Below are 25,717 nucleotides of genomic sequence, written 5' to 3' on the forward strand. Positions count from 1 at the left end.
CATTCATGGAAATTAGATTAGGAAGGAGTCAGGATGTTGTTGAGGCCTACTTAATTATTTTTTAAAAAATGATTTAAATTTGTCTGCGAGAGGGTTATTTTACGCGGATATGTATGTGCGTGGGAGTGCAAGACATATTCAGTTATGTTTACTATCAATGTAGAAATGTTTCAAACTTTTGGCATGAAGCAGTGAGCAAATGATGCTAAATGACTGGTTCAGCATTCAGGGAGATTGAAGTAATTTAAGGTTACTTTGATGTCCTGCTGCAGATTTTGCACATTTCTATTATTAATGCAATTTCCTTATGGAAACGCGGCAATGATTCAGCAGAGGAGCTGACTGGCCTATTAAGCGGCTAAGGTGAAATACAGGCCGTAATTTAATCGAGTCATGAAGGCTGAAAAGAGGAAGCTTGTGGAATGTCAGCAGAATTCGGAGACTGAGCCTCTTCGCGTGCCAGCAATATTTTATTCTGTGTGATGGACAAGGCACTATTCTGTTCAGTGCCTCGATGCTGACTCGGCCAGTTGTATCGAGGAGGCATCTTGTTTGGCCCATTCTGGCTCTGCTGAGCTCAGTATTCCTGGAACAACTTGAATCGACGCCCAAAGTACTTTTGTCTCGTGTGGAATTTTCTGCTAGCCCTTTTCCTCGGGTCGTAACGCGGGAATACGTGAGGGCAGTGGGGGAGAGATGGCCACACAAGGAACAGCCGCAATCAAGCGGCTGTGGACCTCCTTAGCTTTGGTGTATGGGATCCAAAATTAATGACGAAAGCACTGTTAGAGTGATTGGGATTAAGTAAATCTGTTGAACATCGGCTGCCTTAGGAACAAGAGCAGGCCCTTTTTTAACAAATTAATTCTTTTGTGGGATGTCGGATGTCACTGGCAAGGCCAACATTTGGTGCCTACCCCTCACTGTCCTTGAACTGAGTGGATTCCAACACTTTATCAGAAGGCTGTTAAGAGATTACTCTTACGGATCCGGAGTCACATGTAGGCCAGAGCAGATAAGGACGGCAGGTTTTCTTCCCTAATGGACATGTGGTATAGTGGTTAGCACTGCTGCCTCACAGCGCCAGGGACCCAGGTTCAATTCTGGCCTCACTGTCTGTGTGGAGTTTGTACATTCTTCCTGTGTCTGTGTGAGTTTCCTCTGGGTGCTCCAGTTTCCGCCCACAGTCCAAAGATGTGCAGGTTAGGTATATTGGCCACGCAAAATTGCACCTTAGTGTTCAAAGATGTGCAGGTTAGGTGGATTGGCCATGCTAAATTGCCCCTTAGTGTCAGGGAATTAGTGGGTAAAATACTTGAGGTTATAAGGATAGTGCCTGAGGGGGATTGTCAGGGCAGGTTTGATGGGCCGAATGGCCTCCTCCTGCACTGTAGGGATTCTAAAACAAAATTGGCGAACCAGATGGGTTTTTGCAGCAATCGTTTTCGTGGACACCATTACTGAGACAAGCTTTTCAATTTCACTGAGTTTAAATTCTGTCAGCTATGATGGTGGGATTTGAACCTATAATACTCCTCGAGCATTAGCCTGGCCCTCTGGATTGCTAGGCCAGTGACATTACCACTGTGCCACCATCTCCCCCAACAAGCCTTTTCCACCATTCAGTTTGAGTATAGCTGATCTGTACCTCATTTACTTCCATGTTCCTTTGGTCCTTATCCCTTGATGCTCCTTCATAGAATCACAATATTTTACAACAGGGAAGAATGCCATTCGGCCTATCGTTCCTGTTCCAGCCCAGTTTAATCTCTTTCCCCAAGTTTTTCCCGTGAACCTGTAAAATTTCTGAACTAAGCTCTACCCATGTCCTTTTGAGTGCAACTTCAATTATCCCACTATCCACAACCTTTGTAGGAGGGAGGGTAGGGGGGTGATTCTAGATTATTGTTACGTCTTCTACGGAGAGAGATGGTTGAAATGTAAGTTTACAGGTAAGTTGTTAATTGAAAAAAAACTTTTCCTTGTCATTTTGCATCAATTTATCTATCCTTGACCCATCTGGCCAAACACGCAGCCTGTTCAGTGCGGCCCCCCTGGCCGTTTGAGTAATATTGATATCAGCATGTTAATAATTGCTTTTTTGATTTTGCGACCCCCCCTCCTGACGATTAATTGCCAGAGTTGAGCTGATTGTTTGCATGCATTATTATTAGATTTTAAATACAGAACGTGAAGCAAGTGCGCAGATAGAGCTCTCCCCATCAACCCTCGTTTTCCTGAGCTTATCTTTGTGAAAGTAATCTTGTCATTATATAACACATTTATTGAGAACAGAGGCACCATTCAATCGGGCAGCAATTAACGGAACTGTTGCAGAATCACGCACGCTTGATCCCACATTAATCAGAACTGATCCGCCATGTTCCTCCATTCCTTATCAACACGGCTTTCACACAACTGCGCCCAGTTCTGGGCGCCATACTTGAGGAAGGATATGTAGGTAATGGAGAGAGAGTACAGAGGATTCCAGGGATAAAGAGCTGTAGCTGTGAGGATAGATTGGAGAGGTTGCGACTGTTTTCCTTGGAGGAAAAAAGGCTGAGAAGAGACTTGACAAAGAGATTCAAGATCCTGAAGAGTATGGGCAGGGTAAATAGTGAGAGACTGTTCCCACTCAAGAAAGCATCAAGAACTAGACGGCATAGATTCAAAATAATGGGCAAAAGGAGTGGAAGTGATGGGAGAAAAGTTTTTTCCCACCCAAAGGGTGTTGGCATCCAGAACGAACTTCCTGAGAAGGTGGTGGAGATAGGTTCAGTCGAGGTATTGGAAAGGGAATTGGATTGCTTTCTGAAAAGAAATAAAGTGCAAGGTTACAGGGAAAAGGAGTGGGACTAGGTTGAATGCTCTCTCAGAGAGCTGGTGCCGACTCGATGGGCCGAACGGCCTCCTTCTGCACTGTAACGATTTTCTGTGAAGAGAATTGACTCTGGGTCATGTGAACTAAATACTTTCGGTCTTGATTAGAAGGAAGGTTGGAATAATGAAAGGTAGAGTATCGAGAAAGGTCACCGTCTCCTTCTCGCTAGATTTGCCACCTGGCTTTTTCTCGACAGAGAAATGGTCCGATTGAAGGATCGATGAGAGGTTGTCTAGTCTTACACAGGATGCCCGTTAAATTGACCAAGCCTCTGGACCACGTCCCACTTTTAAAACAGCAGGCACGAGGAGAAGCTAGGTCGCCCTCGTCTGAGATGGCACGAGGATTCCAGAGAGGTGCGTTGTGAGAGCGAGGATTCAGAAGTGTCACTGTTGTCAGTCACGGCTAATGCGGGGTTAAAAATACCCGTGAACAAGTTGACCGTCGCGGTATGAGTGCAAGTATGAGGTGGCTTTGGGAGAAAGGGGTGGCTCGGGGTTAATTACATTTGTCCTTGTTGCTACTCGTAGAAGATGGCGCAATTAGCATGGACGATCACACTTTGCATTCTTTAATTTGGGTTGAAGGGTCTGGCAGCTTGATTTGATGGCTGTATTGATTCAATGTGATAATATGTTACGTGCGCTGATTCTCATTCTTAAAATCTGTATCTGTCCCGGGAGCAATGACAGGCCAAGTGTGTTAAGGCAGTTGATGCGCTTCCTGACTGAAGATTCACTCGAAGGCACGGACGATATTTGTTCTTTGAGTTGTGTTCCCTTGCGCCTGTCTTGAATCTGGGCACTCCACTCCCTGTGGCTGACGTCTCTGTGCCTGTCGACCATCACAAACACACATCAGAGATTTGACGGTGCAATGACGTGGCCAAAGGAGTATACTTAAACCACCCAAAAAAAGAGAAGGGGTAGGAGTCCTGAGATCATTTCAGGACCTCACAGGAGCAACCTCTCGAGCTTGCTTGAGCTGATTGCAGTAAGAGTTAGGGCAAGATCACCCGATTTGAGACGAGACATTTTTATGTGCCACGGCATTTAAAAAATGCGCTTCCTCCCAGGTAAGAGGGTTAAAGGAGGGGGTCCGGGGCGGGGGTGGAGGGGGGTGGCGGAGGACAGCTCGTCATCCACTCAAAAGTGCTAACATTTTGATAGCTCTGAAATGTTGATATTTTTCTGACTGTGGCCGAGTTTTGGCTTTGTTGGGACATCCTAGTGCTGGCCAACTGCTGATGCTGTGTGAGAAACGCGTCTCTGATTCACTCAGACCAGTCCAGGCTTTCAGGCTTTTGATTTTCAATATTTTCCAAGGAGGTATTTTATTTCTGGAGCCCTCCCAAGTTTTTTTCTGCGCCCCGGTCATGTAGGCACGCACGAGTGTGGATAAGGACCTCAAATAATGAGTGAGTCAGTTGTCACTCTTTTTAATCTCTCTTACTGTTGCTGTGGATTATTTGTCTTTCCTACACACTGGTTGTCTGACACCTCCCCATACAGCAAGGTGCTCTTTACTCAGACCTGATCGCCAATGTGTGCCATTTTACAACAACAATTTCTAGTCAGTCCACAGCCTCCAGTCTCTAGACTGATTGTCAGGGAGAGTCAACCTTCTTGCCTAATGTTTAAAATCTGCTGAGTGACTTTGCTGCTCCAAGCGGGACGGTGCCACAGTGGTTAGCACTGCTGCCTCACAGCGCCAGGGAGCCAGGTTCGATTCTGGCCTTGGGTCACTGTCTGTGTGGAGTTTGCACGTTCTCCCGTGTCTGCGTGGGTTTCCTCTGGGTGTGCGCCGGTTTCCTCCCACAGTCTGAAAGATGTGCAGGTTAGGTGGATTGGCCGTGCTAAATTGCCCCTTTGGCTGGAATTTCACCGGCTCGCCTGCCCCGGAATTGGGGTGGGTGAGGCTCAAAGAGTGGATTTCTGCGTTGGCCTCGGGTGGGATTTTATGAGCATCGCCCTAGCGAGGACATAAAATTCCACCCCTCGTGTTCAAAGATACGCTGGTTAGGTAGATTGACCATGGTAAATACGCGGGATTATGGGGATAGGGCAGGCGGAGGGTGACCTGGGTGGGATTTCGGAGAGTTGGTGCAGACTTGATAGGCCAAATGGCCTCCTTCAGCACGGTAGGGATTCTACGGTTCTAAGTTCCTTTCCCTTCTTCAGACTGAGGACATTCATTATGTGCCTTCAGTTTTTTAAAAAAAGATAAGAACACTAAGGTTTCAGGTAGATGTGCATTGACACAAAGCCATCCTGAATAAAGCTGTGGAGGTTGATGTGTTGGCGAAGCGGGGGTTAAACTGCAGCCTGTGAGGCAGCCAGCTGGCAGTCGGTGAGAAAATAAGCTGTCTTGCAAAGAGCTTTACGAGCGCAGGCTAAGAAGCTGGTCGTATACTAGATTCCGTCTGTACCTCCAGCGATTTGAAGGGTTTGTGCGATATGGAAGTTCTACATCACAGGTTATAGTTTCTTTAATTGATGGTTTCTGAGAGTAGAATGAGGAAGATGGACGTCTCTGTGAACCACAGAAGAGAAAATATTCAAAACAGTCTTTTGATGGAGCAGAGTGTGCAAAGCTTCAGCATGGCCCTCTAAAAACGGGTGAAGGCCCATTCAGTCAAATCCTTTGTGAGTGAATTACAATTACGAATTGAACGGTTAACTTTGTGGGTTTCGTCTTTAATTTGAGCGATGTTCTATCGAATATCAACAACACTTGTCACTGTGCTTTCAGAGGGGTTTGTTATGAAGCAGGTTACAAGTGACCTGGACGGCGGCATCACCAGATCATGTTCGATGCTGCCAGGCACCCTCCGAGACATTAAAGGCGCTGCATGAATGCAAGTTGTTGTTGTTGTGATGTTCTGAAAGACAGCCATGAGCTCAACTCCTGGAATTCTGTTCTTACCTCCCTCTCCCACCCTCACACTCTGCTGTGATGGAATATCATTTCTCTTCTCACAATGTTGGGCCTCCTCCTCCCCAAAGTGTCTTAAAATCAATATTTGGAAAATGAAGAATAAAAATAAGGATTTCAGATTTTTTAAATATCATTTCACTTGGCTTTGCCACCAGAATATAATAAACAGAGGATCAAAAAAAGAACTAAAGCCATAAAGATCTGCTGGTTTTTAGTATGGGCATTGCTCCTACACAGTTCCGCGGCCTACACGCTGACGTGAGGTATTATGACCTGACGTTACAATACTTATTTTACAGCTTATGTGCTGTTCGCTGTCAACCTCTATTCTCAAGAGGTTTGACAAAGGGTCATCTGGACTCGAAATGTCAGCTCTTTTCTCTCCTTACAGATGCTGCCAGACCTGCTGAGATTTCCCAGCACTTTCTCTTTGGGTTCTCTATTCTCAAGCTCTCTCTGTGCTCCATTCTCCTCTCTCTGGCTGGCCAAGTTGGAAGCTTTTATTCGCAGTGGGTCAAAGAATTAATGCTCTATGGATAGTTAAGCCGAGGCTGTCAATATTTGTAGCCAAATCTGATGTTTTTACATATTACTCGTTCGTGCGTGAGATGAGATGAATTTGCACACATGCCACGTATGGAAGGGAGGGAAGAGCAGAGTGAGTCGGGGAATACCAGAAATTGAGAAAGGCAATTATGGTGCCTTAATATAGCTTCTTCCTCTTTATATCCCTCTGCCTAACACAGAACGTCAATGCTCACTTTGCTTCTCTCTCACTCATACATCATGTAAGCTTGAAGTCCACTCATCCAAGGCTACAGCGGCTGACAGGAGCATTTCAGAGCTCAGAATATCTGAGGCGCCTGTTCAATTAGGAAAACGAAGGGAGTCTCCAGCACAGAAGTGAGGGGGCTTAAGAGCATCGAGACAGTGGGGCGAGGGACAGGATTGAGTCTTTTAAGCTGATTAAAATTGCCAATTTATTTTATGGTAAGAGTTGATGGAGGGATATCTCGAAGTTTGTTGAAGGGGGCGGGGGAGCAGTTTTAGTTATAATTTGCCAGCAGAAGATATCTTTCTTTTCGCAGCTCTGGACAACATGTCAAGTCGTTGACAGTAATTCATTTTCAAATAAAATCTATACACAGATCGTTCAGACAAGTTAGACGTCTCGCTTCACAATAAAGGACATTCTGGAAATCTGTCGTATATATAAAAAAAGAAAATGCAGGAGCCTCTGAGCAGAGCAGTCAACACCAGATAGGAAAGACGAGAGTCACACATAAAACTCCTGCCCAATGCTGACCCAGCCTCCAGTTCAATTCTGACATCTCTTTGTTTTAAGTAACCAATCTGTCCCGCAGGTAGAGGTTGTACCGACCAGGTACAACCTGGTTCTCACTGGAGAGAGGGAGGATGAGGGGAGACCTAATAGAGGTGTATAAAATTATGAAAGGCATAGATAGGGTGAACGGTGGGAAGCTTTTTCCCAGGTCGGTGGTGACATTCACGAGGGGTCATAGGTTCAAGGTGAGGGGGGGGGGAGGTTTAACACAGATATCAGAAGGACGTATTTTACACAGAGGGTGGTGGGGGCCTGGAATGTGCTGCCGGGCAAGGTGGTGGAGGCGGACACACTGGGAACGTTTAAGACTTATCTAGATAGCCACATGAACGGAGTGGGAATGGAGGGATACCAAAGAATGGTCTAGTTTGGACCAGGGAGTGGCGCGGGCTTGGAGGGCCGAAGGGCCTGTTCCTGTGCTGTATTGTTCTTTGTTCTTTGTTCAGGCTACAACCAAGGGACATGTATCCAGCGGTATTTCTGATAACAGTAAATCACAAATGTTCTTCTGGTTGTGACACTTAAACTGTTCATTGCATTTAAAGGCAAAATTTGATTTGATTTATTATTGTCATATGTATTGGCATACAGTGAAAAGTATTGTTTCTTGCGCGCTATACAGAGAAAGCATACCGTTCATAGAGAAGGAAAGGAGAGTGCGGAATGTAGTGTTACAGGGCAGCACGGTGGCACAATCATTAGCACTGCTGCCTCACAGCGCCAAGGACTCGGGTTCAATTCCGGCCTTGGGTCACTGTCTGTGTGGAGTTTGCACTTTCTCCCCGTGTCTGCGTGGGTTTCCTCCGGGTGCTCCAGTTTCCTCCCACAGTCCAAAGATGTGCGGGTTAGGTTGATTGGTCGTGCTAAATTGCCACTTAGTGACAGGGAGATTTACAGGGGTTACGGCGATAGGGCCTGCGTGGAATCTTTGTCTGTGCTGGCTAGATGGGCCAAATGGCCTCCTTCTGCATTGTAGGGATTCAATACTGAAGTCATAGCTAGGGTGTAGAGCAAGGTCAACTTAATGCGAGGTAGGTTCATTCAAAAGTCTGATGGCAGCAGGGAAGAAGCTGTTCTTGAGTCGGTTGGTGCATGACCTCAGACTTTTGTATCTTTTTCCCGACGGAAATGTGTTAGCAACAAAATACAATCCTGCAATTGTCTTGATACCCAGTGTTAAAATGATCACCAGTGTTCACAATTCCAGTGGGCTATGAATAAGATGTTGTTTTCATTACAAGTGAATGCTGATGACATTTTGCAGGACTATTTTAATCCAATTGTGATCCATTAGCTGTCCTATTCTATCGTTACTTTTGAAGGTCAAATAGTACAATTTTTATCATTTGAGAAGCCATTCAGGCAAAGGTAAATTTTATGATTTGCTGTTACATGTTTGGAATCTCATGGGGTGAGAGTGGATATTGGGAATTGAGGTAGAGAAATCTGACGTCGGAATTCTACCGCCCCACTCACCACGGGATCGGAGCGGGCGAGGGGTGGACAATGGAAATGTCTGTTGACCTTGGGCAGAATTTTCCAGCCTCGCACGAGCAAGGCTGGAAAATCCCGCCCAGTGTGTCCGACTACACAATATTCCCAAGTCGTTATGTTTAGTGGATTGACTTGATTTGATTTGATTTATTATTGTCACATGTATTAACATACAGTGAAAAGTATTGTTTCTTGCACGCTATACAGACAAAGCATACCATTCACAGAGAAGGGAAGGAGAGAGTGCAGAATGTAGTGTTACAGTCATAGCTAGGGTGTAGAGAAAGACCAGCTTAGTGTGAGGTAGGTCCATTCAAAATCTGATGGCAGCAGGGAAGAAGCTGTTCTTGAGTCGGTTGGTACGTGTCCTCAGACTTTTGTATCTTTTTCCCACTGGAAGAAGGTGGAAGAGAGAATGTCCAGGGTGCGTGGGGTCCTTGATTATGCTGGCTGCTTTTCCGAGGCAGTGGGAAGTGTCAGTGGGTGGGAGGCTGGTTTGCGTGATGGACTGGGCTATATTCACGACCACTTGTAGTTTCTTGCGGTCTTGGACAGAGCAGGAGCCAGACCAAGCTGTGATACAACCAGAAAGAATGAACAGCATTTAAACTGGGTAGGAAATCCTCTATGATATGTTTAACCGCCCCCCCCGCCCCACGCTCCCCCACCCGCCCCCCCCCCCCCCCCCCGCCCCCGCGCATCACCCCTGCCCTTGGTCATGTTTCCCATTGTGACCATGGGTGGGATTTTTCTCCCTTTCCACATCGCATTGGGCAGAGGGGATAGGCAGCGCAGCACTCGCTGCTGGTGGGATCTTATGGTTCCACCATTGTCAATGGGTTTTCACACTGAACATACCCCTTGCCGCTGGGAAAACCATGGTGGGGATTCACCATCGGTAAGACTGTAAGATCCCACAGACGTGAACGGCATCAACATTTTGGCTAAAACCATTGAATCCCTCCAGTAAAGAAGGAGGCCATTCGGCCCACTGAGCCTGCATCGACCACAACCCCACCCAGGCCCTCTCCCCATAACCCCACGTATTTACCCTGCTAGCCCCCCTGACACTAAGGGGCAGTTTAGCATGGCCAATCCACCTAACCCGCATGTCTTTGGACTGTGGGAAAAAACCGGAGCACTCGGGGGAAACCCACGCAGACACAGGGAGAACGTGCAAACTCCACACAGTCTCCTGAGGTCCAATTGAACCCTGGCCATGGATTGGCCATGCTAAGTTGCCTCTTAGTGTCAGAGGGGACTAGCTAGGGTAAATGCATGGGATTATGGGAATAGGGCCTGGGTGGGATTGTGGTCAGTGCAGACTCGATGGGCTGAATGGCCTCCTGCATTGTAGGACTCTGTCTATCTATCTCTCTATCATCCAGTTTGTGTCATATAAGACCCTAAGAACATAAGACCATAAGACATCGGAGCAGAATTTGGCCCATTGAGTCTGCTCCGCCATTCAATCATGGCTGATATATTTCTCATCCCCATTCTCCTGCCTTTTCCCCATAACCTCTGATCCCCTTATTAATCAAGAACCTATCTATCTCTGTCTTAAAGACACTCAATGACCTGGCCTCCACAGCGTTCTGAGGCAAAGAGTTCCACAGATTCACCACTCTCTGGCTGAAGAAATTCCTCCTCATCTCTGTTTTAAAGGATCGTCCCTTTAGCCTGAGATTGTGCCCCCTGGTTCTAGTTTTTCCTACCAGTGGAAACATCCTCTCAATGTTCACTCAATTCAGGCCTCGCAGATCCCCCTTCATCCTTCTAAACTCCAACGAGTACAACGAAGACTCCTCAACTGTTCCTCATACCACAAGCTCTTCATTCCCAGGTTATCTGGTTAGATTGACTCAGTGGCACTGCGGTTTCACCTCGACGTAGTTCTCAATTTAAATTTTGAGTTCAGGCAATGAACTGACCTGAACAATGGACCAAGGGCTGACTATCCCATTCCTCCCTCTCTAAAATGAAATGTCACCACACGTCAAGGGCCTAGAAATATTGTGTACAAAGCTGCTTTCCCCGAGGCACTTGCGTTCATGTGACTCCTTTTACATTGTGAAACCTCCCAAGGCCTGTTAGAGGAGTGTAAATACTGACTGCCAACCAAAGAGGGAGATCTTAGAACTAAAGATAAAAGCTTGGTCAAACAGGGAGGTTTTGGTCTAAAATGAGGAGAAAGATGGGAAGAAGCAGAGAGCTTTAAGTGTGGTAATTGCAGAGTTTACGGCACAAGTGGCATGGCCATTAATGGTGATGAAAGCAGAATGGGCATGTATAAGAAGCCAGATTTGGAGGAGAGCTCTCATAGTTGTAGGGCAGCAGGATGTTACAGAGATATGGAGGGACGAGGCCGCAGAGAGAGTCAAACACAAGGATGGAACGGTAATTTATGGATGCAACTCATTCTCCCAATGGCAGTTTAATAATTGCAGCGACAGAATAACAGTTCAGTCCTATTTCACTGGTCGGCCACTGGACCTCACGCCTTGTTGAATGTGCTGTAATTAAAATTGGTAATAATCATGTTTTTAATGTCGCTGTTCTTCCCCCCCGCAGCCACCACTTCACCTACGCCTTGGTCAGGCCACGCAAGGCCATGCAACGAGACCAATCGGCACTATTGTGTGAACGGAGGACAGTGTTTCGTTATCAATGGTATTAATAAACTCTCCTGTCAGTAAGTGAATCCAACCTTTCCTTCACGCTCTTTTTTCCGCATGTCTGCTCTCGTGTCGCTGCATAGGGGGTTTTATTGCTGCGTATTTTATTACAAGTGATGCTGGTCAGCTGTTAATAATTCATGTTGAACTGCAGTCTGAGAACATTACTGGAACCCAGCTCTTGTACCCCAATTGCTGGAGTGCTCATAACATTGGAGCTAAACGTCCAAATAATTCACCCACTACCAACCCGGCAGTCACATGACACAACAATAATGAGTCGTTGACTGCTCATGGCACTCAATCTCCAGCAGTTAGTCTACAATAGACCCAAAGAACGAAGAAAAGTACAGCACAGGAACAGGCCTTTCGGCCTCCAAGCCTGCGCCAATCGTGACGCCTGCCTAAACTAAAACCGTCTGCACTTACAGAGTCCGTATCCTTCCATTCCCATCCTATTCATGTATTCGTCTAGACGCCCCTTAAATGCCGCCATTGTACCTGCTCCCACCACCTCCCTGGGCAGCGCGTTCCAGACATTCACCACCCTCTGTGTAAAAAGCTTGCCCCGCACATCTCCTCTAAACTTTTCCCCAGACACCAAGTGAGGAAAATCTCCAATGGGGGACAGCTTTGGTGTCCAAGGTTCTCTCCCGAGTACATGCAACACATGTCAGGTCTCATGTTACTTATTACTGGAACCCGGCCATAATGTGTGACTGGATTGTCATCACAGCCTCTAGTTTATCATTACAATAGGGCGTTCGTAGGGTTCCCAGAGATTGTTCTCAAAACCATCACCCTCTCTTTAAAAACAAAACCTGAATTACAACAGCATCCGGCCTCCACTCGAATCATACATTATATTACTTATATAACAATACTTACAAACTCTCCCTTTCATTTTCAACACCACACTGTCACGCTAAAGCCTGTGCATAGATTTCAATTTGATAAAATACATCCATTGGATTTTAAAACAAGGATGGTTTAAACTGAAAGTATGTTCATACTGTTTTAGGAGTAAAGTGATGGTAGAAGTCAGTGCCTCCCCATTGGCTCAAGATTTAAGTGCGTATTCGCCCAATTGTCAAATCCAAGCCTGAGCTGGTTCTTTTATTGTTCAAGTTCTAATTAGCTGATATGTTGCCCAAAAGCTGCATGGCCCACACAGCTGCCCTTTGAACTCCTTCCAATTGTCTTATTGCTTACATTCAAAGCATCCACTTGAGAAATATTGGTGTTTTCTCTGCTGAAGTACAATGTGCCTCCCCCTGGGCACTGTCTTGAAACATTTTTGACTATAATACTAACTGATGAAATAGAGAGTCATTATTTCTGGTTTTTAAGGCAGGCTTTGAACATTGCTTTATTAAGTGCTTCCTTGACCCACTCAGAGCACCCATCAGCTGCCTGCTGTAAGTGGTACCATTGTGAAAGACTCCCTCCAACCATACACACACATACACACACTCTTGCGTATACAGACACGGACACTTACATGCACTTTCTCACGCACACACACACGCGCTAATTAGATTAGCACTATAACGTGCCTGTAAGAATCGACGTGACGTTAATGCATTGAAATCTAGTCTTGGTTATGAATTAAATCTGACATCCCTCATGCTCCACTCCCATCAAAGCACAGGTCAGATCATGGTTCCACTCTTTGACTAGGAGTAGCTGATATTGGACACATCAGCAATTGGGTGCTCTGTAATTGACCTCAAAGAGACTGAGCTAGGGGGCAGGCAGCCACCTTGAGTTCTAACTGTGACCAATGTTCAGTGACGTCTGATGATGTGCATGTGAATTCCAGATGAGGACGATGCCATGTATCTGTGCAAAGCTCATTAAGCGTGTATCTCACGTCATTCCCATGACTCAGTGCAGTCATACGAATAGATGGGTGGCTGGATGACCGGTGCAGCAAAGAAGCTGCCATGTGAGAGAGGGATGAACTTTTCTAGGAACAGCACACTGTTAAACCTATATCTGTCCACCACTTCAGATGGACACCAGACCTCTGCAGGTGGCAAGTTGTTTTGTACAATGGACACATGGGACACCCAGATGATGAAAATAGGCGGTAGGGACTTGGTGGTTGTAATGGGAAAGAACATTGGGCGGAGTGCAATGTGAGTTACTGATTCACTACCATCCATTTTGCCATGTAACCAAAGACCAATGTCAATATTATGGTGCCCAGATTAACGCCAGCCAATGTAGCTGACATTTTTTGTACATGGATCTTGTGTAAGCAATAAGCAATTTCCACTCAAGCAAGCCCTATTTTCATGGCTGTTCCATGCAGTGTAGCTGCGACTAGAAGTTGTCTTCTATCACCAATGTGGCTCTTTCCACTTCAGCATGTTTGACTCTGTGCTATCGAAGCATAGAAAATAGGAGCAGGAGTAGGCTATCTGGCCCTTTGAGCCTGTTCTGCCATTCGATATAATTCTGGTTGATCCTCTATCTCAAAATCTTACCCGCGCACTCACCCCATACTCCTCAATGCCTTTAGAGTCTAGAAACCTATCTATTTCCTTCTTAAATATATTTTGTGACTTGGCTTTCACAGCCTTCTGTGGCAGATAATTCCACAGGTTCACCACCCCCAGATTGAAGAAGTTGTTCCTCATCTCAGTTCTTACCCCGTATCCTGAGACTGTGACCACTTGTTCTCAACCCCCCCTCCCCCCAGCCAGTGAAAACATCATCGCTGCGTCCAGTCTGTGCAGCCCTGTCACAATTTTGATCAGTGTAGCCCAATCAGTTTGCAGCGTACACATCTGTCCAAAACCAGATCAGCCACAGTGATAAAAATAAACCGGCTCTTCAAGGTCTCCCATTGCCAAAGTTAAACATTGAGATTGGAAGGGCTCGCTCCCCCTGTTAATCCATTCCCGTAGGAACAATTTGAAGCTGACCTAACCCTTGGATAATGTTAAAATTTAAGGAATTGTGTGTGCACACACATGCATGTTTAGGAGTGAGGATCTGCCACTCTCAGGAACACATGGGTCATACAGAGGGAAGAAGCAGTGCTTTGGGCTAATAGAATATTTCAGCACCCAGCACTGTATTAACACATTGCCCATTCCTAGTCTGTAAAAACAGGAGCTCAACCTGCTTTGGGAATTCTCAATTATTCCATGACTGTAGTCTCCCTGTTAGTTTCCGGACAGATCTTGATTTCTTTTTGCTCAAAGTGCTGAAGACCAAGCCTGCCTTCTCTCTCTGTACAAACGAAAATGTTGCAAGTCTCTCATAGGATCTCATAGAAATTTATAAAATTCTAACAGTGTAGATCCAGAAAGAATGTTCCCGATGGTGGGGGAGTCCAGAACTAGGGGGTCATAGTTTGAGGATAAGGGGTAAAGCTTTTAGAACGGAGGTGAGGAGAAATTTCTTCACCCAGAGGGTGGTGAATGTGTGGAATTCACGACTACAGAAAATAATTGAGGCCAAAACATCTGATTTCAAGAAGAAACTAAATGTAGCTCTTGGAGCTAAAGGGATCAAGGAATGTGGGACAAAGAGAGAATTAGGATATTGAATTGGATGATCAACCATGATCAAGATGAATGGCGGAGCAGGTATGAAGGGCCGAATGGCCTACTCCTGCTTCTAGTTTCTATGTTTCTATGTCTTTCTAATGGAGGCCATGAGAGGAGCATCCTTGCAGATAATGCAACAGATTTAATGTTGAACTGGTTGCCTGTGTGCAACTGGTAACTACACCTCTCCTTTGCCAGCCCTCCTTAATCACCAGGTCTTCCTGTCACCTAACCCCATTGATTCCACCAAGTTCAATTTAAGGTTTTGGGACTAGAAGAGCCAACAATACTGTGGGGCTTGAACTGGTACAAACTATAAAACAAGCTAGAGATGGACCATTTCTCATTTCAATAGTAATATACAATTGCTAATGCTTCAATGGGAAGTCAATTATATCTATTGAATGATGGTGGCAAACTATCATCAAGTATTGTAAAATAGCATCTGCTTCACTAATGTCCTTTCGGGAAAGAAATCTACCGTCATTACCCAGTCCGGCCTATATGTGAGTCCAGAGCCACAGCAATGTGGTTGACTCTTAACTTCCCTCTGAAATGGCCGAGCAAACCACTTAGTTCAAGGAAAATTGGGGATGAACAACAAATGCTGGCCCTGTCAGCGACGCCCACAGCCCATGAAAGAATAAAGAAAAAGAATCTCTGATAATTGACTCCACAAAGAAGCCCATTTGATGCCACTTAATTCCAACAATATTTGTTAACTTAAAAACTTCCCTGCTTTTCAGCCGTTTTATGTGCAGAAGCAGGTTGTAAATTGCATATCTGTGGAGTATTAGCGACTCCCAGTATTTAAGAATAATACGGATTGGATGGCACATATTGAACTGACTGGCAAGAAAAGGGTGGCATCTCTGACTGTAGATTTTCATCTGCCTTGCTATTTACTTTTAATGTAAAAAGTATATTGTCCATCCTGCACATGCACACACTACCCCCCACCTTCCCCTCCCCTCCCCCCCTCACACACACACACCCAACTCTCCATCATATACTCAGACATACATGCACACACATATACATGAGCACAATGCACACATACAGGGATGTGTACGCACACACTCAGACATGCACACACACATGCACATGGACACAGATGCACAAGCACACATATAAAGACACAGGCATGCTCACACACCCCCGAGACGCATGCAAGTACACACTCGAACACATAGGCACGGATATGCACAGACGCACCAGACACGGACGCACACACAGATATACACAAACACTCACATAAATACGTAGACACAGATGTGCAAACACACTGGGTGGCATGGTGGCACTGTGGTTAGCACTGCTGCCTCACAGCGCCAGGGACTCAGGTTCAATTCCCGGCTTGGGGGTCACTCTTTGTGTGGAGTCTGCACGTTCTCCCCGTGTCTGCGTGGGTTTCCTCCGGGTGCTCCAGTTTCCTCCCACAGTCTGAAAGACGTGCTAATCAGGTGCATTGGCTATGCTAAATTCTCCCTCAGTGTATCCGAACAGGTGCTGGAGTGTGGAAACCGGGGGATTTTCACAGTAACTTCATTGCAGTGTTGCTGTAAGCCTAGTTGTCAAACTAATGAATCAAACAGCAGCCCCACACACACACACGCATGTGCACACACATGCACACCAATGCGCACACTTGTCTATAGAAGAATTAAGATAAACAATGAGGATAAAATAACCTTCCTGTCACATGCTCTGTAGTCTGAAGTCTTCTAAATGCCCCTTCCCCACATTAAGTCCTGCTTTCTATTTCGGAGCTTCCCTGCAACACTCACCCTTAAATTCTCATCACATCGGTGACTTCTTCAAGACTCATTGAAGTCACTGTGTTATTACATGAAATAGATTGGATATTCCAACACAACTGCGAGAAAACAAACAATGAGGCTATTGAAAAGTAAATGGTACAACCCATGTGTAACTGAGCAGTGAATGAGAGGGAATGTGTTTGGGGGTAGGTTGGTTACTGGATCAATGATCACTTGACAAGTGGCCCTCACATTCACTGTTGCCATTCAACCCATTTTCAGCTGAATGGAATATTTGAAATGGAAATAGTAAACAGGTTTCAAAAATAATAGAAATTGGACCTGTAGCCAGATTTTAAAAGTGCACCATCCCATAATTTTCTCAGACATTGCCTGTCCAGTTTTACACACATTGCACAGCAACAGTTAGCCTCGCTGGTACAAGCAACTGAAATAAAATCGGATACAGATGTAATGCTTGGCTTAAAGCTCCAATGAAGCAATGCCCGCAGGCATCTCCATCAATCAGCTTGGGCTTTACCATATTATAATTAATGTGTTATATTGACAAAGCATAGCAACTGGCCATGATCGCAATAGTAATGGGCAAAAATGTAATAATGTTGGCAGTCCAACCAGCCCTTTCCTATCTCAATTTAAGGAAGCACATTGGTGAGTGGAAAGAGGTTAGAACAGGTTTAAATATTCGTAAGCAACCCAAAACACAGTGCCCTGTAAGATATGTTAGCTCAAGAAAGTTGTTTCATTCATTATCAGTTCAGTCGAGAGCTTTTTATTGGTGGGAGGAAGGCTAATAATAGTTTGGTTAGATGCCATGCATAAGGTCTGAGGGTCTAAAGTAGGAATGAGCATTGGATCAGCGAACTCACTCAGGCCCCAATCATTGCTTTGAAGGAGAAAGGCACAGGCGAGCCACATTCGTTGGGGGTAGCATCGAAAGAGGTCGTTCCAGTGTGTTGAAACTACCCGCTACCTGAATCAGGAAGTCGTGATCCTATCACTGCTTTCAGGAGGGGAAACAGAAAAATATTCGGTTCCTCAGATAAAAAAAAAAAGCACAATTACATAATCTTATCACTGGCGTAGTGGAATGGGATGTTTCTGTCACACTTGACACATGTTGTAATGCAGTTGGATCCTGATAAATATACAAATACGCTGCCAAGAAATGTTATGCTTGGATTGAGACTCTATTTGGAGCAGAAGCGCATTTCTTTCTAGACTCGACCGCAGTATGTTTTTTGATACCACAATGAGCTTTATTTCAAAGATAAAGGCACGGAAACCATCTCAACGATCTAACTGAGCCCTTTCAAAAAGATGCTTCCATAATAAAGTATGGAGCGTGAAACTTAGAAAGAGAAAAGGCCAGACAGGACATCCAGCCCGCTCCATCTGCTGATTACGTGTACCAGAAAGTAGTTATGTATACTGTCAGGAGTTCAATTACTTCTGAACTGGAGCTGAAACTGGAACATCCTGTGAACCATTAGCCAATTAAGCAGCTCACAGAATCATAGAATCCCTACAGTACAGAAGGAGGCCATTCGGCCCATCAAGTCTGTACTGACCACAATCCCACCCTGGCCCTATTCCCGTAACTCCACACATTTACCCTGCTAATCCTCCTGACACTAAGGGTCAATTTAGCATGGCCAATCAACCTAAACTGCACATCTTTGGACTGTGGGAGGAAACCGGAGCACCCGGAGCACGCAGACATGGGGAGAATGTGCAAACTCCGCACAGACAGTGAGCCAAGGCAGGAATTGAACCCGTGTCCCTGGCGCTGTGAGGCAGCAGTGCTAACCACTGTGCCACCATGCCGCCCAACGAAAAGGAAACTTAAATGAAACAAACTGGCCAAGCAATGTCAGAGACTTGGCAAAACGAGCATTCCAAAAATCTCTTAATGACTTAAATTCCATAAGGCCGTGTTTTCTTAAATATATATAGAAAAAGATGTTTGGGTTAGCAGATCACTGATCTTCAGACTCCCCACCTCAAAGTGTCTGATTCACACTAAGCAATTTGCTGGGTTTTTTTTAAAAGCAAATTACTGCGGATGCTGGAATCTGAAACCAAAAGAGAAAATGCTGGAAAATCTCAGCAGGTCTGGCAGCATCTGGAAGGAGAGAAAAGAGCTGACGTTTCGAGTCCAGGTGACCCTCTGTCAAAGCTGTCCGGCAAAACGTCAGCTCTTTTCTCTCCTTCCAGATGCTGCCAGACCTGCTGAGATTTTCCAGCATTTTCTCTTTTGGTTGCTGTTTTTTTATAATTTACTGGGCATTTTGCAAATGTTAGATTGGCAGCTTTTTGATTTCATGGCTTGCAAACTAATAAATTGGGCCATAGTAGTTGTGAAGACAGTTAGAAACAGAGTGATAGACTTTCTCCACTTGTAAATAATGTGCAAAATAGCAGGAACGCAATGGAATGTCCCTTGTTGTAACTTTACAAACAAAGTTCCACCCTTTGTGAAAATATTCTAAATTTGAATTCAAGTCTTTGGGCCAGTAACTGTCACATTACAGGAGAAATTTAAAACCAACAAAACCAGGTAATCATATATTACATACACTTATATTCACTGTTTCATTTATGCCTATAAGCTTGAAAAGGGTTGAATGCAGAATGGCTGTTATTATTACCCTGAATTCGCATGCTAGAGACATGAACATATGCGAAGTGGCAATTTTCTTATCCTGTCACAGGTGGACGTATAAATAACCCTGCAGGATTTTAACGGCCTTGCTCGTCCCAAAACCGTAAAGTCCCACCCGAGATCAACGGACCTTCCCGTTGTCCGCCCTTTGCCCGCTCCGATTCCGTGGCAGGCAGGGTGGTAAATTTCCGACCACTACCTTCAGAGGAGAGGCAGCCAGAGGAGTGATAGTTGGCCATTAAATGCAGGCAGCCAAACTGCCCGATTGTAACAATCAGCCCTCCCTCGATGTGAATTCACCCATGATTTTCAACGCATGCATCATGCCTAGACCGTTTGAGATCATTTGTTCTGCTTGTTTATGTGCCATTTCTACCCTCCAGGTGTGATCCCGGATTCACTGGAGAGAGATGTACAGAGACTGTACCCATGAGGGTCTTTATACCTGAACGTATGTGAAGATATAATCATGTCTGTGTTTTATTTTTCTCTCTTCCCCCTGCAGCTCTAAAGAAATAGTCCTTGGTGTTGTCACTGCTCAGAAAGAAAGATACTTTTAAAATGTCTATTTCTTTTCTTTGATCTGGGCAACTTCTGACGATGTAACCAGGCCCTCAGTAATCTTGTACTGTTTGCTGTTCTTATTGCTTTTTTTGTATTTCCACGGAGAGAAACAGCACAGTACAGATTCAGTACCTCACCACTGCAGCTTGTGTTTACAGCTATTAAAATCCTCTCTCTCCTTTTCGTTCCCCGCCAGTAGAGTTTGATGGTCCCAAAATATTTTAAACGGGAACTGTAGAGCATCTTTTCCGAGGAAGTCGAAAATAAACAATCTCCTCTACAGTGCCAATAAATTGGCAGAAATTTGGCATTCCCAAATAAAGCAATTGTAGAATCGAGGATTAAATTTTGCTTCATCTAAATTTGTAAGTGCGCACTTTCTAATGTGCTTTCCCACTTAACTTTAATTCGGTTTGGCTGTACAACTCCAGACACAATTGAAGGAGGTGAATTTTCATGGCTGGTAAATGCAGAATGACAAAAAATATTTTTTTTCTTGCTGCCGTAAGCCCGCAGTTATTGAGTGTTGCAGAGATGACGATATCCAGGTAAAAAAAGGATTAAACGGTGACCACACCAAGGTGATGAGGCCTGGTGCTGAAGGTGACTCTATCTTGACAGTTACTTATCTTCTCTCTCCTCTCTTTCTCTCTCATTTTATTTGTCTTGTCAGGTGTCCAAATGAATTTACTGGTGATCGCTGCCAAAACTACGTAATGGCCAGTTTCTACAGTACGTCCACTTCTTCTGTCTCCCCCTGAATTGAAGCATGCTTTGTCACACTGTTCATTCCTGCTATTGCTGCCGCCGCTAGTTTTGTTGTTAATTGCTGCTTTTGCTGTTTCACCTCAATCCCAAATTTCTACCTTCACTTAGACATAGAGAACGAAAAGCAGACAGGCCCGCCCGCCGCATGCAGTCAATAGCAGAACATGTATTAAGTACAGTGTTTAGTCTCGCATTTCTCGCCCAGGAAAGCAGGTTCAGAGGCGAAAGGGAGATAGAGGGGGAGGGGGTGTGGATGAACATGTCCATTAGAAAGGGGCAAGGCACGAGGAAGATACACCAAGAGATTGCAAGTCACAAATGAAGGCTCTGGGACGATAATGTTCAATAATGAGGATTGTAGATGGATGCGGCATATCAAGTGATGAAAGATAATCCTGTTGGGTAATAAGGACTGCGGATTCAGAAGGGTCACAGAAAGATGATGAGGAGAAAGATGACATTCTTTTGCTACAAATCAGCAAGCGTTCCCAGGAGGTGACGGCTGGCAGAGATGTTCAAAAGGATTGGGGATAAAAGAAAGATGACTGGGAGATGGCTTCACTAATTAACAACAAACCCAGTGTAGTTAGAGGCAGAATTAAAAGAAAGTCAGGCAATATGTAGCTCCAAAAAAAATTACCTGAGACCTCACCTCATTGTTTCATTGTGGCACATCGCGTATGAGTGAATTGACTTTGTGTTCACTTCATGACTGCTTGGTGGGTGATTTTAGTTTGTAAGTTTGACATCTCAAGTCGGCTGGACACTGAACTCGGGCCCAGTTTGTCCTTCCATTCCAAAAGTTAAAATTAATCCCCAATGACTTTATCCAATAAGGTCATGCACTCAAACCTCAGTCTGTGCTGTATCTGCTGACTTCAGCCAGTACTTACCTAGTGGCCCCAGTGTCGCTTTGCTGCATGGTAAGACAAATTGATAGGGATTCCATTCCTGCTCACTCACCCACATCCCCCTGGATAGTGAATCTTAGTGACTGGGCACAACACCTTTCCACAGCTCAGTAGCCTGCCACATACACAATCCTAATCCTGGGTGGGGCACTGGAGGGTGTCCCTTATGCATGCGGGATAACGGCCCAAGCACAGACTCAATGCCTTTAGGGCAGGCATCATACAATCCCTACAGTGCAGAAGGAGACCATTGGCCCATCAAGTCTGCACTGACTCTTTGACAAAGTATCTTATCATGTCCACCCACCACCCTTAACCCCACACATTTACCATGGCTGATCCCCCAACCTACACATCTTTGAAAACTAAGGGCCAATCCATCTAACCTGCACATCTTTGGACTATGGGAGGAAATTGGAGCAACCAGGAGGAAATTCACACAGACACGGGGAGAATGTGCAAACTCCACACAGACAGTCACCCAAGGCCAGAATTGAACGTCCCTGGTGCTGTGAGGCAGCAGTGCTAACCACTGTGCCACTGGGCCGCAGAGGAGACAGATGATAGAGAAAATACAACAGCAAATTCATTTCAGGAAGTTAAGATTTTATGTAGCAGTCCAGACGGATAACCCTCTTCGCAACCTGTAAAATATCACAGCTTCAAAAATCAGTCACTTCAATAGAGGAGGCAAATGAACACTCCTGCTATCAGTTTTGTAGCACTCCCGTTATCAGTGTTATTTGGAAGGAAGGGAGTGGGGGGAAGTTTACTGTACGGTCAGTAACTGGTAACATAAAGTGAGTAACTGTCGCAGTAAAGACCCACAGGGAATATAAAACCACAGTAAAAGGCACAGACAGAAATGGAAACAAGTACAATAGCTGTTAGAAATTGATGGCAAGATAAATGATGATGCCTGCTCTGTAACATCTAAACAGCAGCTTAGCTAAGGCTCTGTGACTGTACTCGAAACAAGCACAATGGTGACTGATGGAAGAGGGAATGACTATTTTCTGTGGCATTATAAATCACCCCGGGCCTCTAGCTTAGTGCTAGCTTAATCAATAAAAGCCAAGGATGCGTTCAAGAGGAATGAAGAATAAACCAAGGTGGGGGACTGTAGGGATCAAAGAAAGGCGACATGTTTGCAACAGTACCCGTTTGTCACCATCACATTCTGCAGTTAAGGGTTGGAATCCTGCAGAGCAAAGCCACAAAGGGAACGCCATAGAAGGAGATTGCAAGAGTAAGCAAGGATCCTATTCTTCCGATTTATTGTTGGAACTGTGAATCATTACAAGTTGAACAGGCAAGAGTTAAAGCAAGGATACAACTTCAAATATGTGAGAGTCAGGGAAACAACAGGGATGTGGTTAACTCTTTAAATGCCAAGATTGACATTAGACCAGTGCCCTCTTCTAGCCTGGTGAAGCAATACACTGACGACAGTCCAGTAGATTGCTATTTGTGGGCTAGCACCAGAAAGTGACCACTTAAGTGCCAAAATTGCAGTAAAAACCCACATGGTTCACTAATATCCTACAGGAAAGCAACCTGCCACCCCTTCCTGATCTAGCTGTAATGTGCCCCTAGTCTCACATCACATGGTTCATTCTTAATTCCCTTAGGGAAACAAAGGATGCACAATGGGGAGGCAATGGCCTAGTGGTATTATCACTAGACAATCGATCCAGAAACTCAGCTAATGTTCTGGGGACACGGGTTCGAATCACCCCACGCAGATGGTGGAATTTGAACTGAATAAAAAATAACCATAAAACCATTGTGAATTGTCGGAAAAACACATATGGTTTACGAATGTCCTTTTAGGGAAGGAGATCTGCCATCCTTGCCTGGTGTGGCCTACATGTGACTCCAGAGCCGCAGCAATGTGGTTGACTCTCAACTGCCCTTGAGCAATTCGGAATGGGCAATAAATGCTGGCCAACCAGCGACGTCCATGTCCCATGTATGAATAAAAAGAAAACATTGTCTTCTCAATGTTTCCCTAGTCAAGGACCAGTAAGAAAAGGAAATAGGAATAAATGACAGGAGAATGTCATTTTTTTTGTGAAGGTTTATAGTTAGAGTTCAACTCAGGGGACAATAAAACCATGCTAAAGGAATTCACCACAATTCCCACAGTGGGAGAATTTATTTTGCTCTTTGCTAGGTCCTTTATTGAGCATTAGGTACTCCCACCATTTTACCCAACTCTTTCCATTGTCTGACACGTATCAATCAGTCAAGAAAGCACAAAGTATCCTTTAGTCTGCTTATCCCTTGATGTGAAGTGTCAATAATGATATGCTGAGGAAGTGCATCAGAATTAAAACTGAGTGTAAATACAGGCCATTAGAAAGGTGGATGTTTCCAGATGTTTGCAGTTATGGAGAGACATAACTGATATCAAAGGAATTGGAAACCCCATTCTGGGTGCCCCTTGTAAGGAAGAGTATTAATGCAATGGAAAAAGGGATTGAGCTGCAGTCTAGAGAGAACCATTCAAAATTGGGGCTTTTTAAACAGCTAACCGGCAACCCTTAAAAGGTCTGTGAGATTATGAAAACTTATAATAAATTGCTGAAAAAAGAGACATGCTCGCAAAGCTTTTCAACTTGCACTCATCAGGATAGATTCACAAAAATACCAAATCTCTTAAGGGAATAATATTTTATGCCACGTGGAAAGAAAATGCTGATTGGTTGGCAAGAATACCAATTCAACAAGCTCTTCTCATGAAGTATAAATTGTTATTCCTGTTGAGATTTGGCATTCTTGCAAATCTGTCCTGATGAGTGCAAGACTAAAAGTTTTGACAGCCTGTCTCTTTCTTCAGCAATATTCAAGTTCTGTACTATCAAGCGATGACTTATTTTAAAGTACCAAGTGATCGATTGCTTCTATGAGATTGGCAAGATAGTAACAAGAGGACACAAACGTTTTTTAAAATTCATTCATGGGATGTGGGCATTGCTGGCTGGGCCAGCCCATCCCTGAGGGCATTTAAGAGTCAATTACATTGCTTTGGATCTGGAGTCACATGTAGGCCAGACCGGGTAAGGATGGCAGATTTCCTTTCCTGAAGAACATTAGTGAACCAGATGGTTTTTTTTACGACAATCGACAATGGTTTCATGGTCATCAGTAGATTCTATTTCCAGATTTTTATTGAATTTAAATTTCACCATCTGCCATGGTGGGATTCGCACCCAGGTCCCAGTTCCTGGGTCTCTGCATTACTAGCCCAGTGACAATACCACCACGCCACTGCCTCCCCTTAAAAACAATGACAAAAAGAATTAAAGGTGAGGTTATAAAATGAATCTTTAAGGGGAGAGTGGGGAGATTATGGAATTTTCTGTCTCAAACTGGTGTCAAAACAGAGCGAACTGGATAGTTTAGCAAAAGAGGAGTATTAACAAGAGTAGGGAGTAAGCTGAATAGGATAAGTGGGGGCATAATTTTATGGGGAGCGAAGAGGAATATGTGTTTAGACTGGGTCTGATGTTAAGGATATGGGAATCAGATGGGAGAATGGCATTAGGCTAGGTTAGTCACAGAGGGGAAACCACGAGGGGCGCGATCTTATTGGCTGTTTACACCACACTCCCACTGCAGCGAGGTTGGAGAATTTGGCGGCCAGCCAAATCTCTTCACTGCAGCGAGATGGGAAAATCCCGCTGGCGTGAACAGCTGTAAGATTCTGGCCTAGGGTGGAGTTTATGGGCAGAATGGTCTGTTTTTGAACGCAACATTCAATAATTCGATAGCGAATCACCTTTCTCTGATTGACCCCTCAATCAAGGGGAACAGCTGCTCCCTACTCACCCTGTCCGTACCTCTCATAATCTTAGACACCTCAATCAAGGGAGTGACAATCTTGGAAGACATTAGGAAGTGAGGCTGTGCAGGGTTGATGCACAGGATTAAAGAAATATTCAGAAGCAGAGACCACAGTTGTTAAGGAAGTAGAGTGATCAACACCAATTTTACTCATTAGCAGTTCTTGTTAACCCAATTAATACAATACCCACCTCCACTCCTACCTGACCCAAAGGAACATTGATATCACCAATGTAATGATGTCATGGGGTGAAATTCAACTGCAGCAGAAGCGCCGAATG

At 44.8% G+C, this 25,717-nt stretch overlaps 1 protein-coding gene across 2 annotated transcripts in view; it reads left to right on the forward strand.

The window, feature by feature from the left end:
* The window catches only part of nrg1 (neuregulin 1), a 217,578-nt gene that overhangs the window by 162,662 nt on the left and 29,199 nt on the right, over positions 1–25,717 (forward strand). Inside the window, exons 4-5 of one of the 2 annotated variants that reach the window (XM_078209632.1) lie at positions 11,232–11,352; positions 19,728–19,795. In XM_078209632.1, coding sequence (XP_078065758.1) covers positions 11,232–11,352; positions 19,728–19,795 — 189 coding nt within the window. Of the gene's footprint in view, positions 1–11,231; positions 11,353–19,727; positions 19,796–20,596; positions 20,641–25,717 lie in introns of those variants that run through there. The other variant, XM_078209641.1, reaches the window with a different exon arrangement.

This window comes from Mustelus asterias, chromosome 1, assembly GCF_964213995.1.
Source record: "Mustelus asterias chromosome 1, sMusAst1.hap1.1, whole genome shotgun sequence".
NCBI lineage: Eukaryota > Metazoa > Chordata > Chondrichthyes > Carcharhiniformes > Triakidae > Mustelus > Mustelus asterias.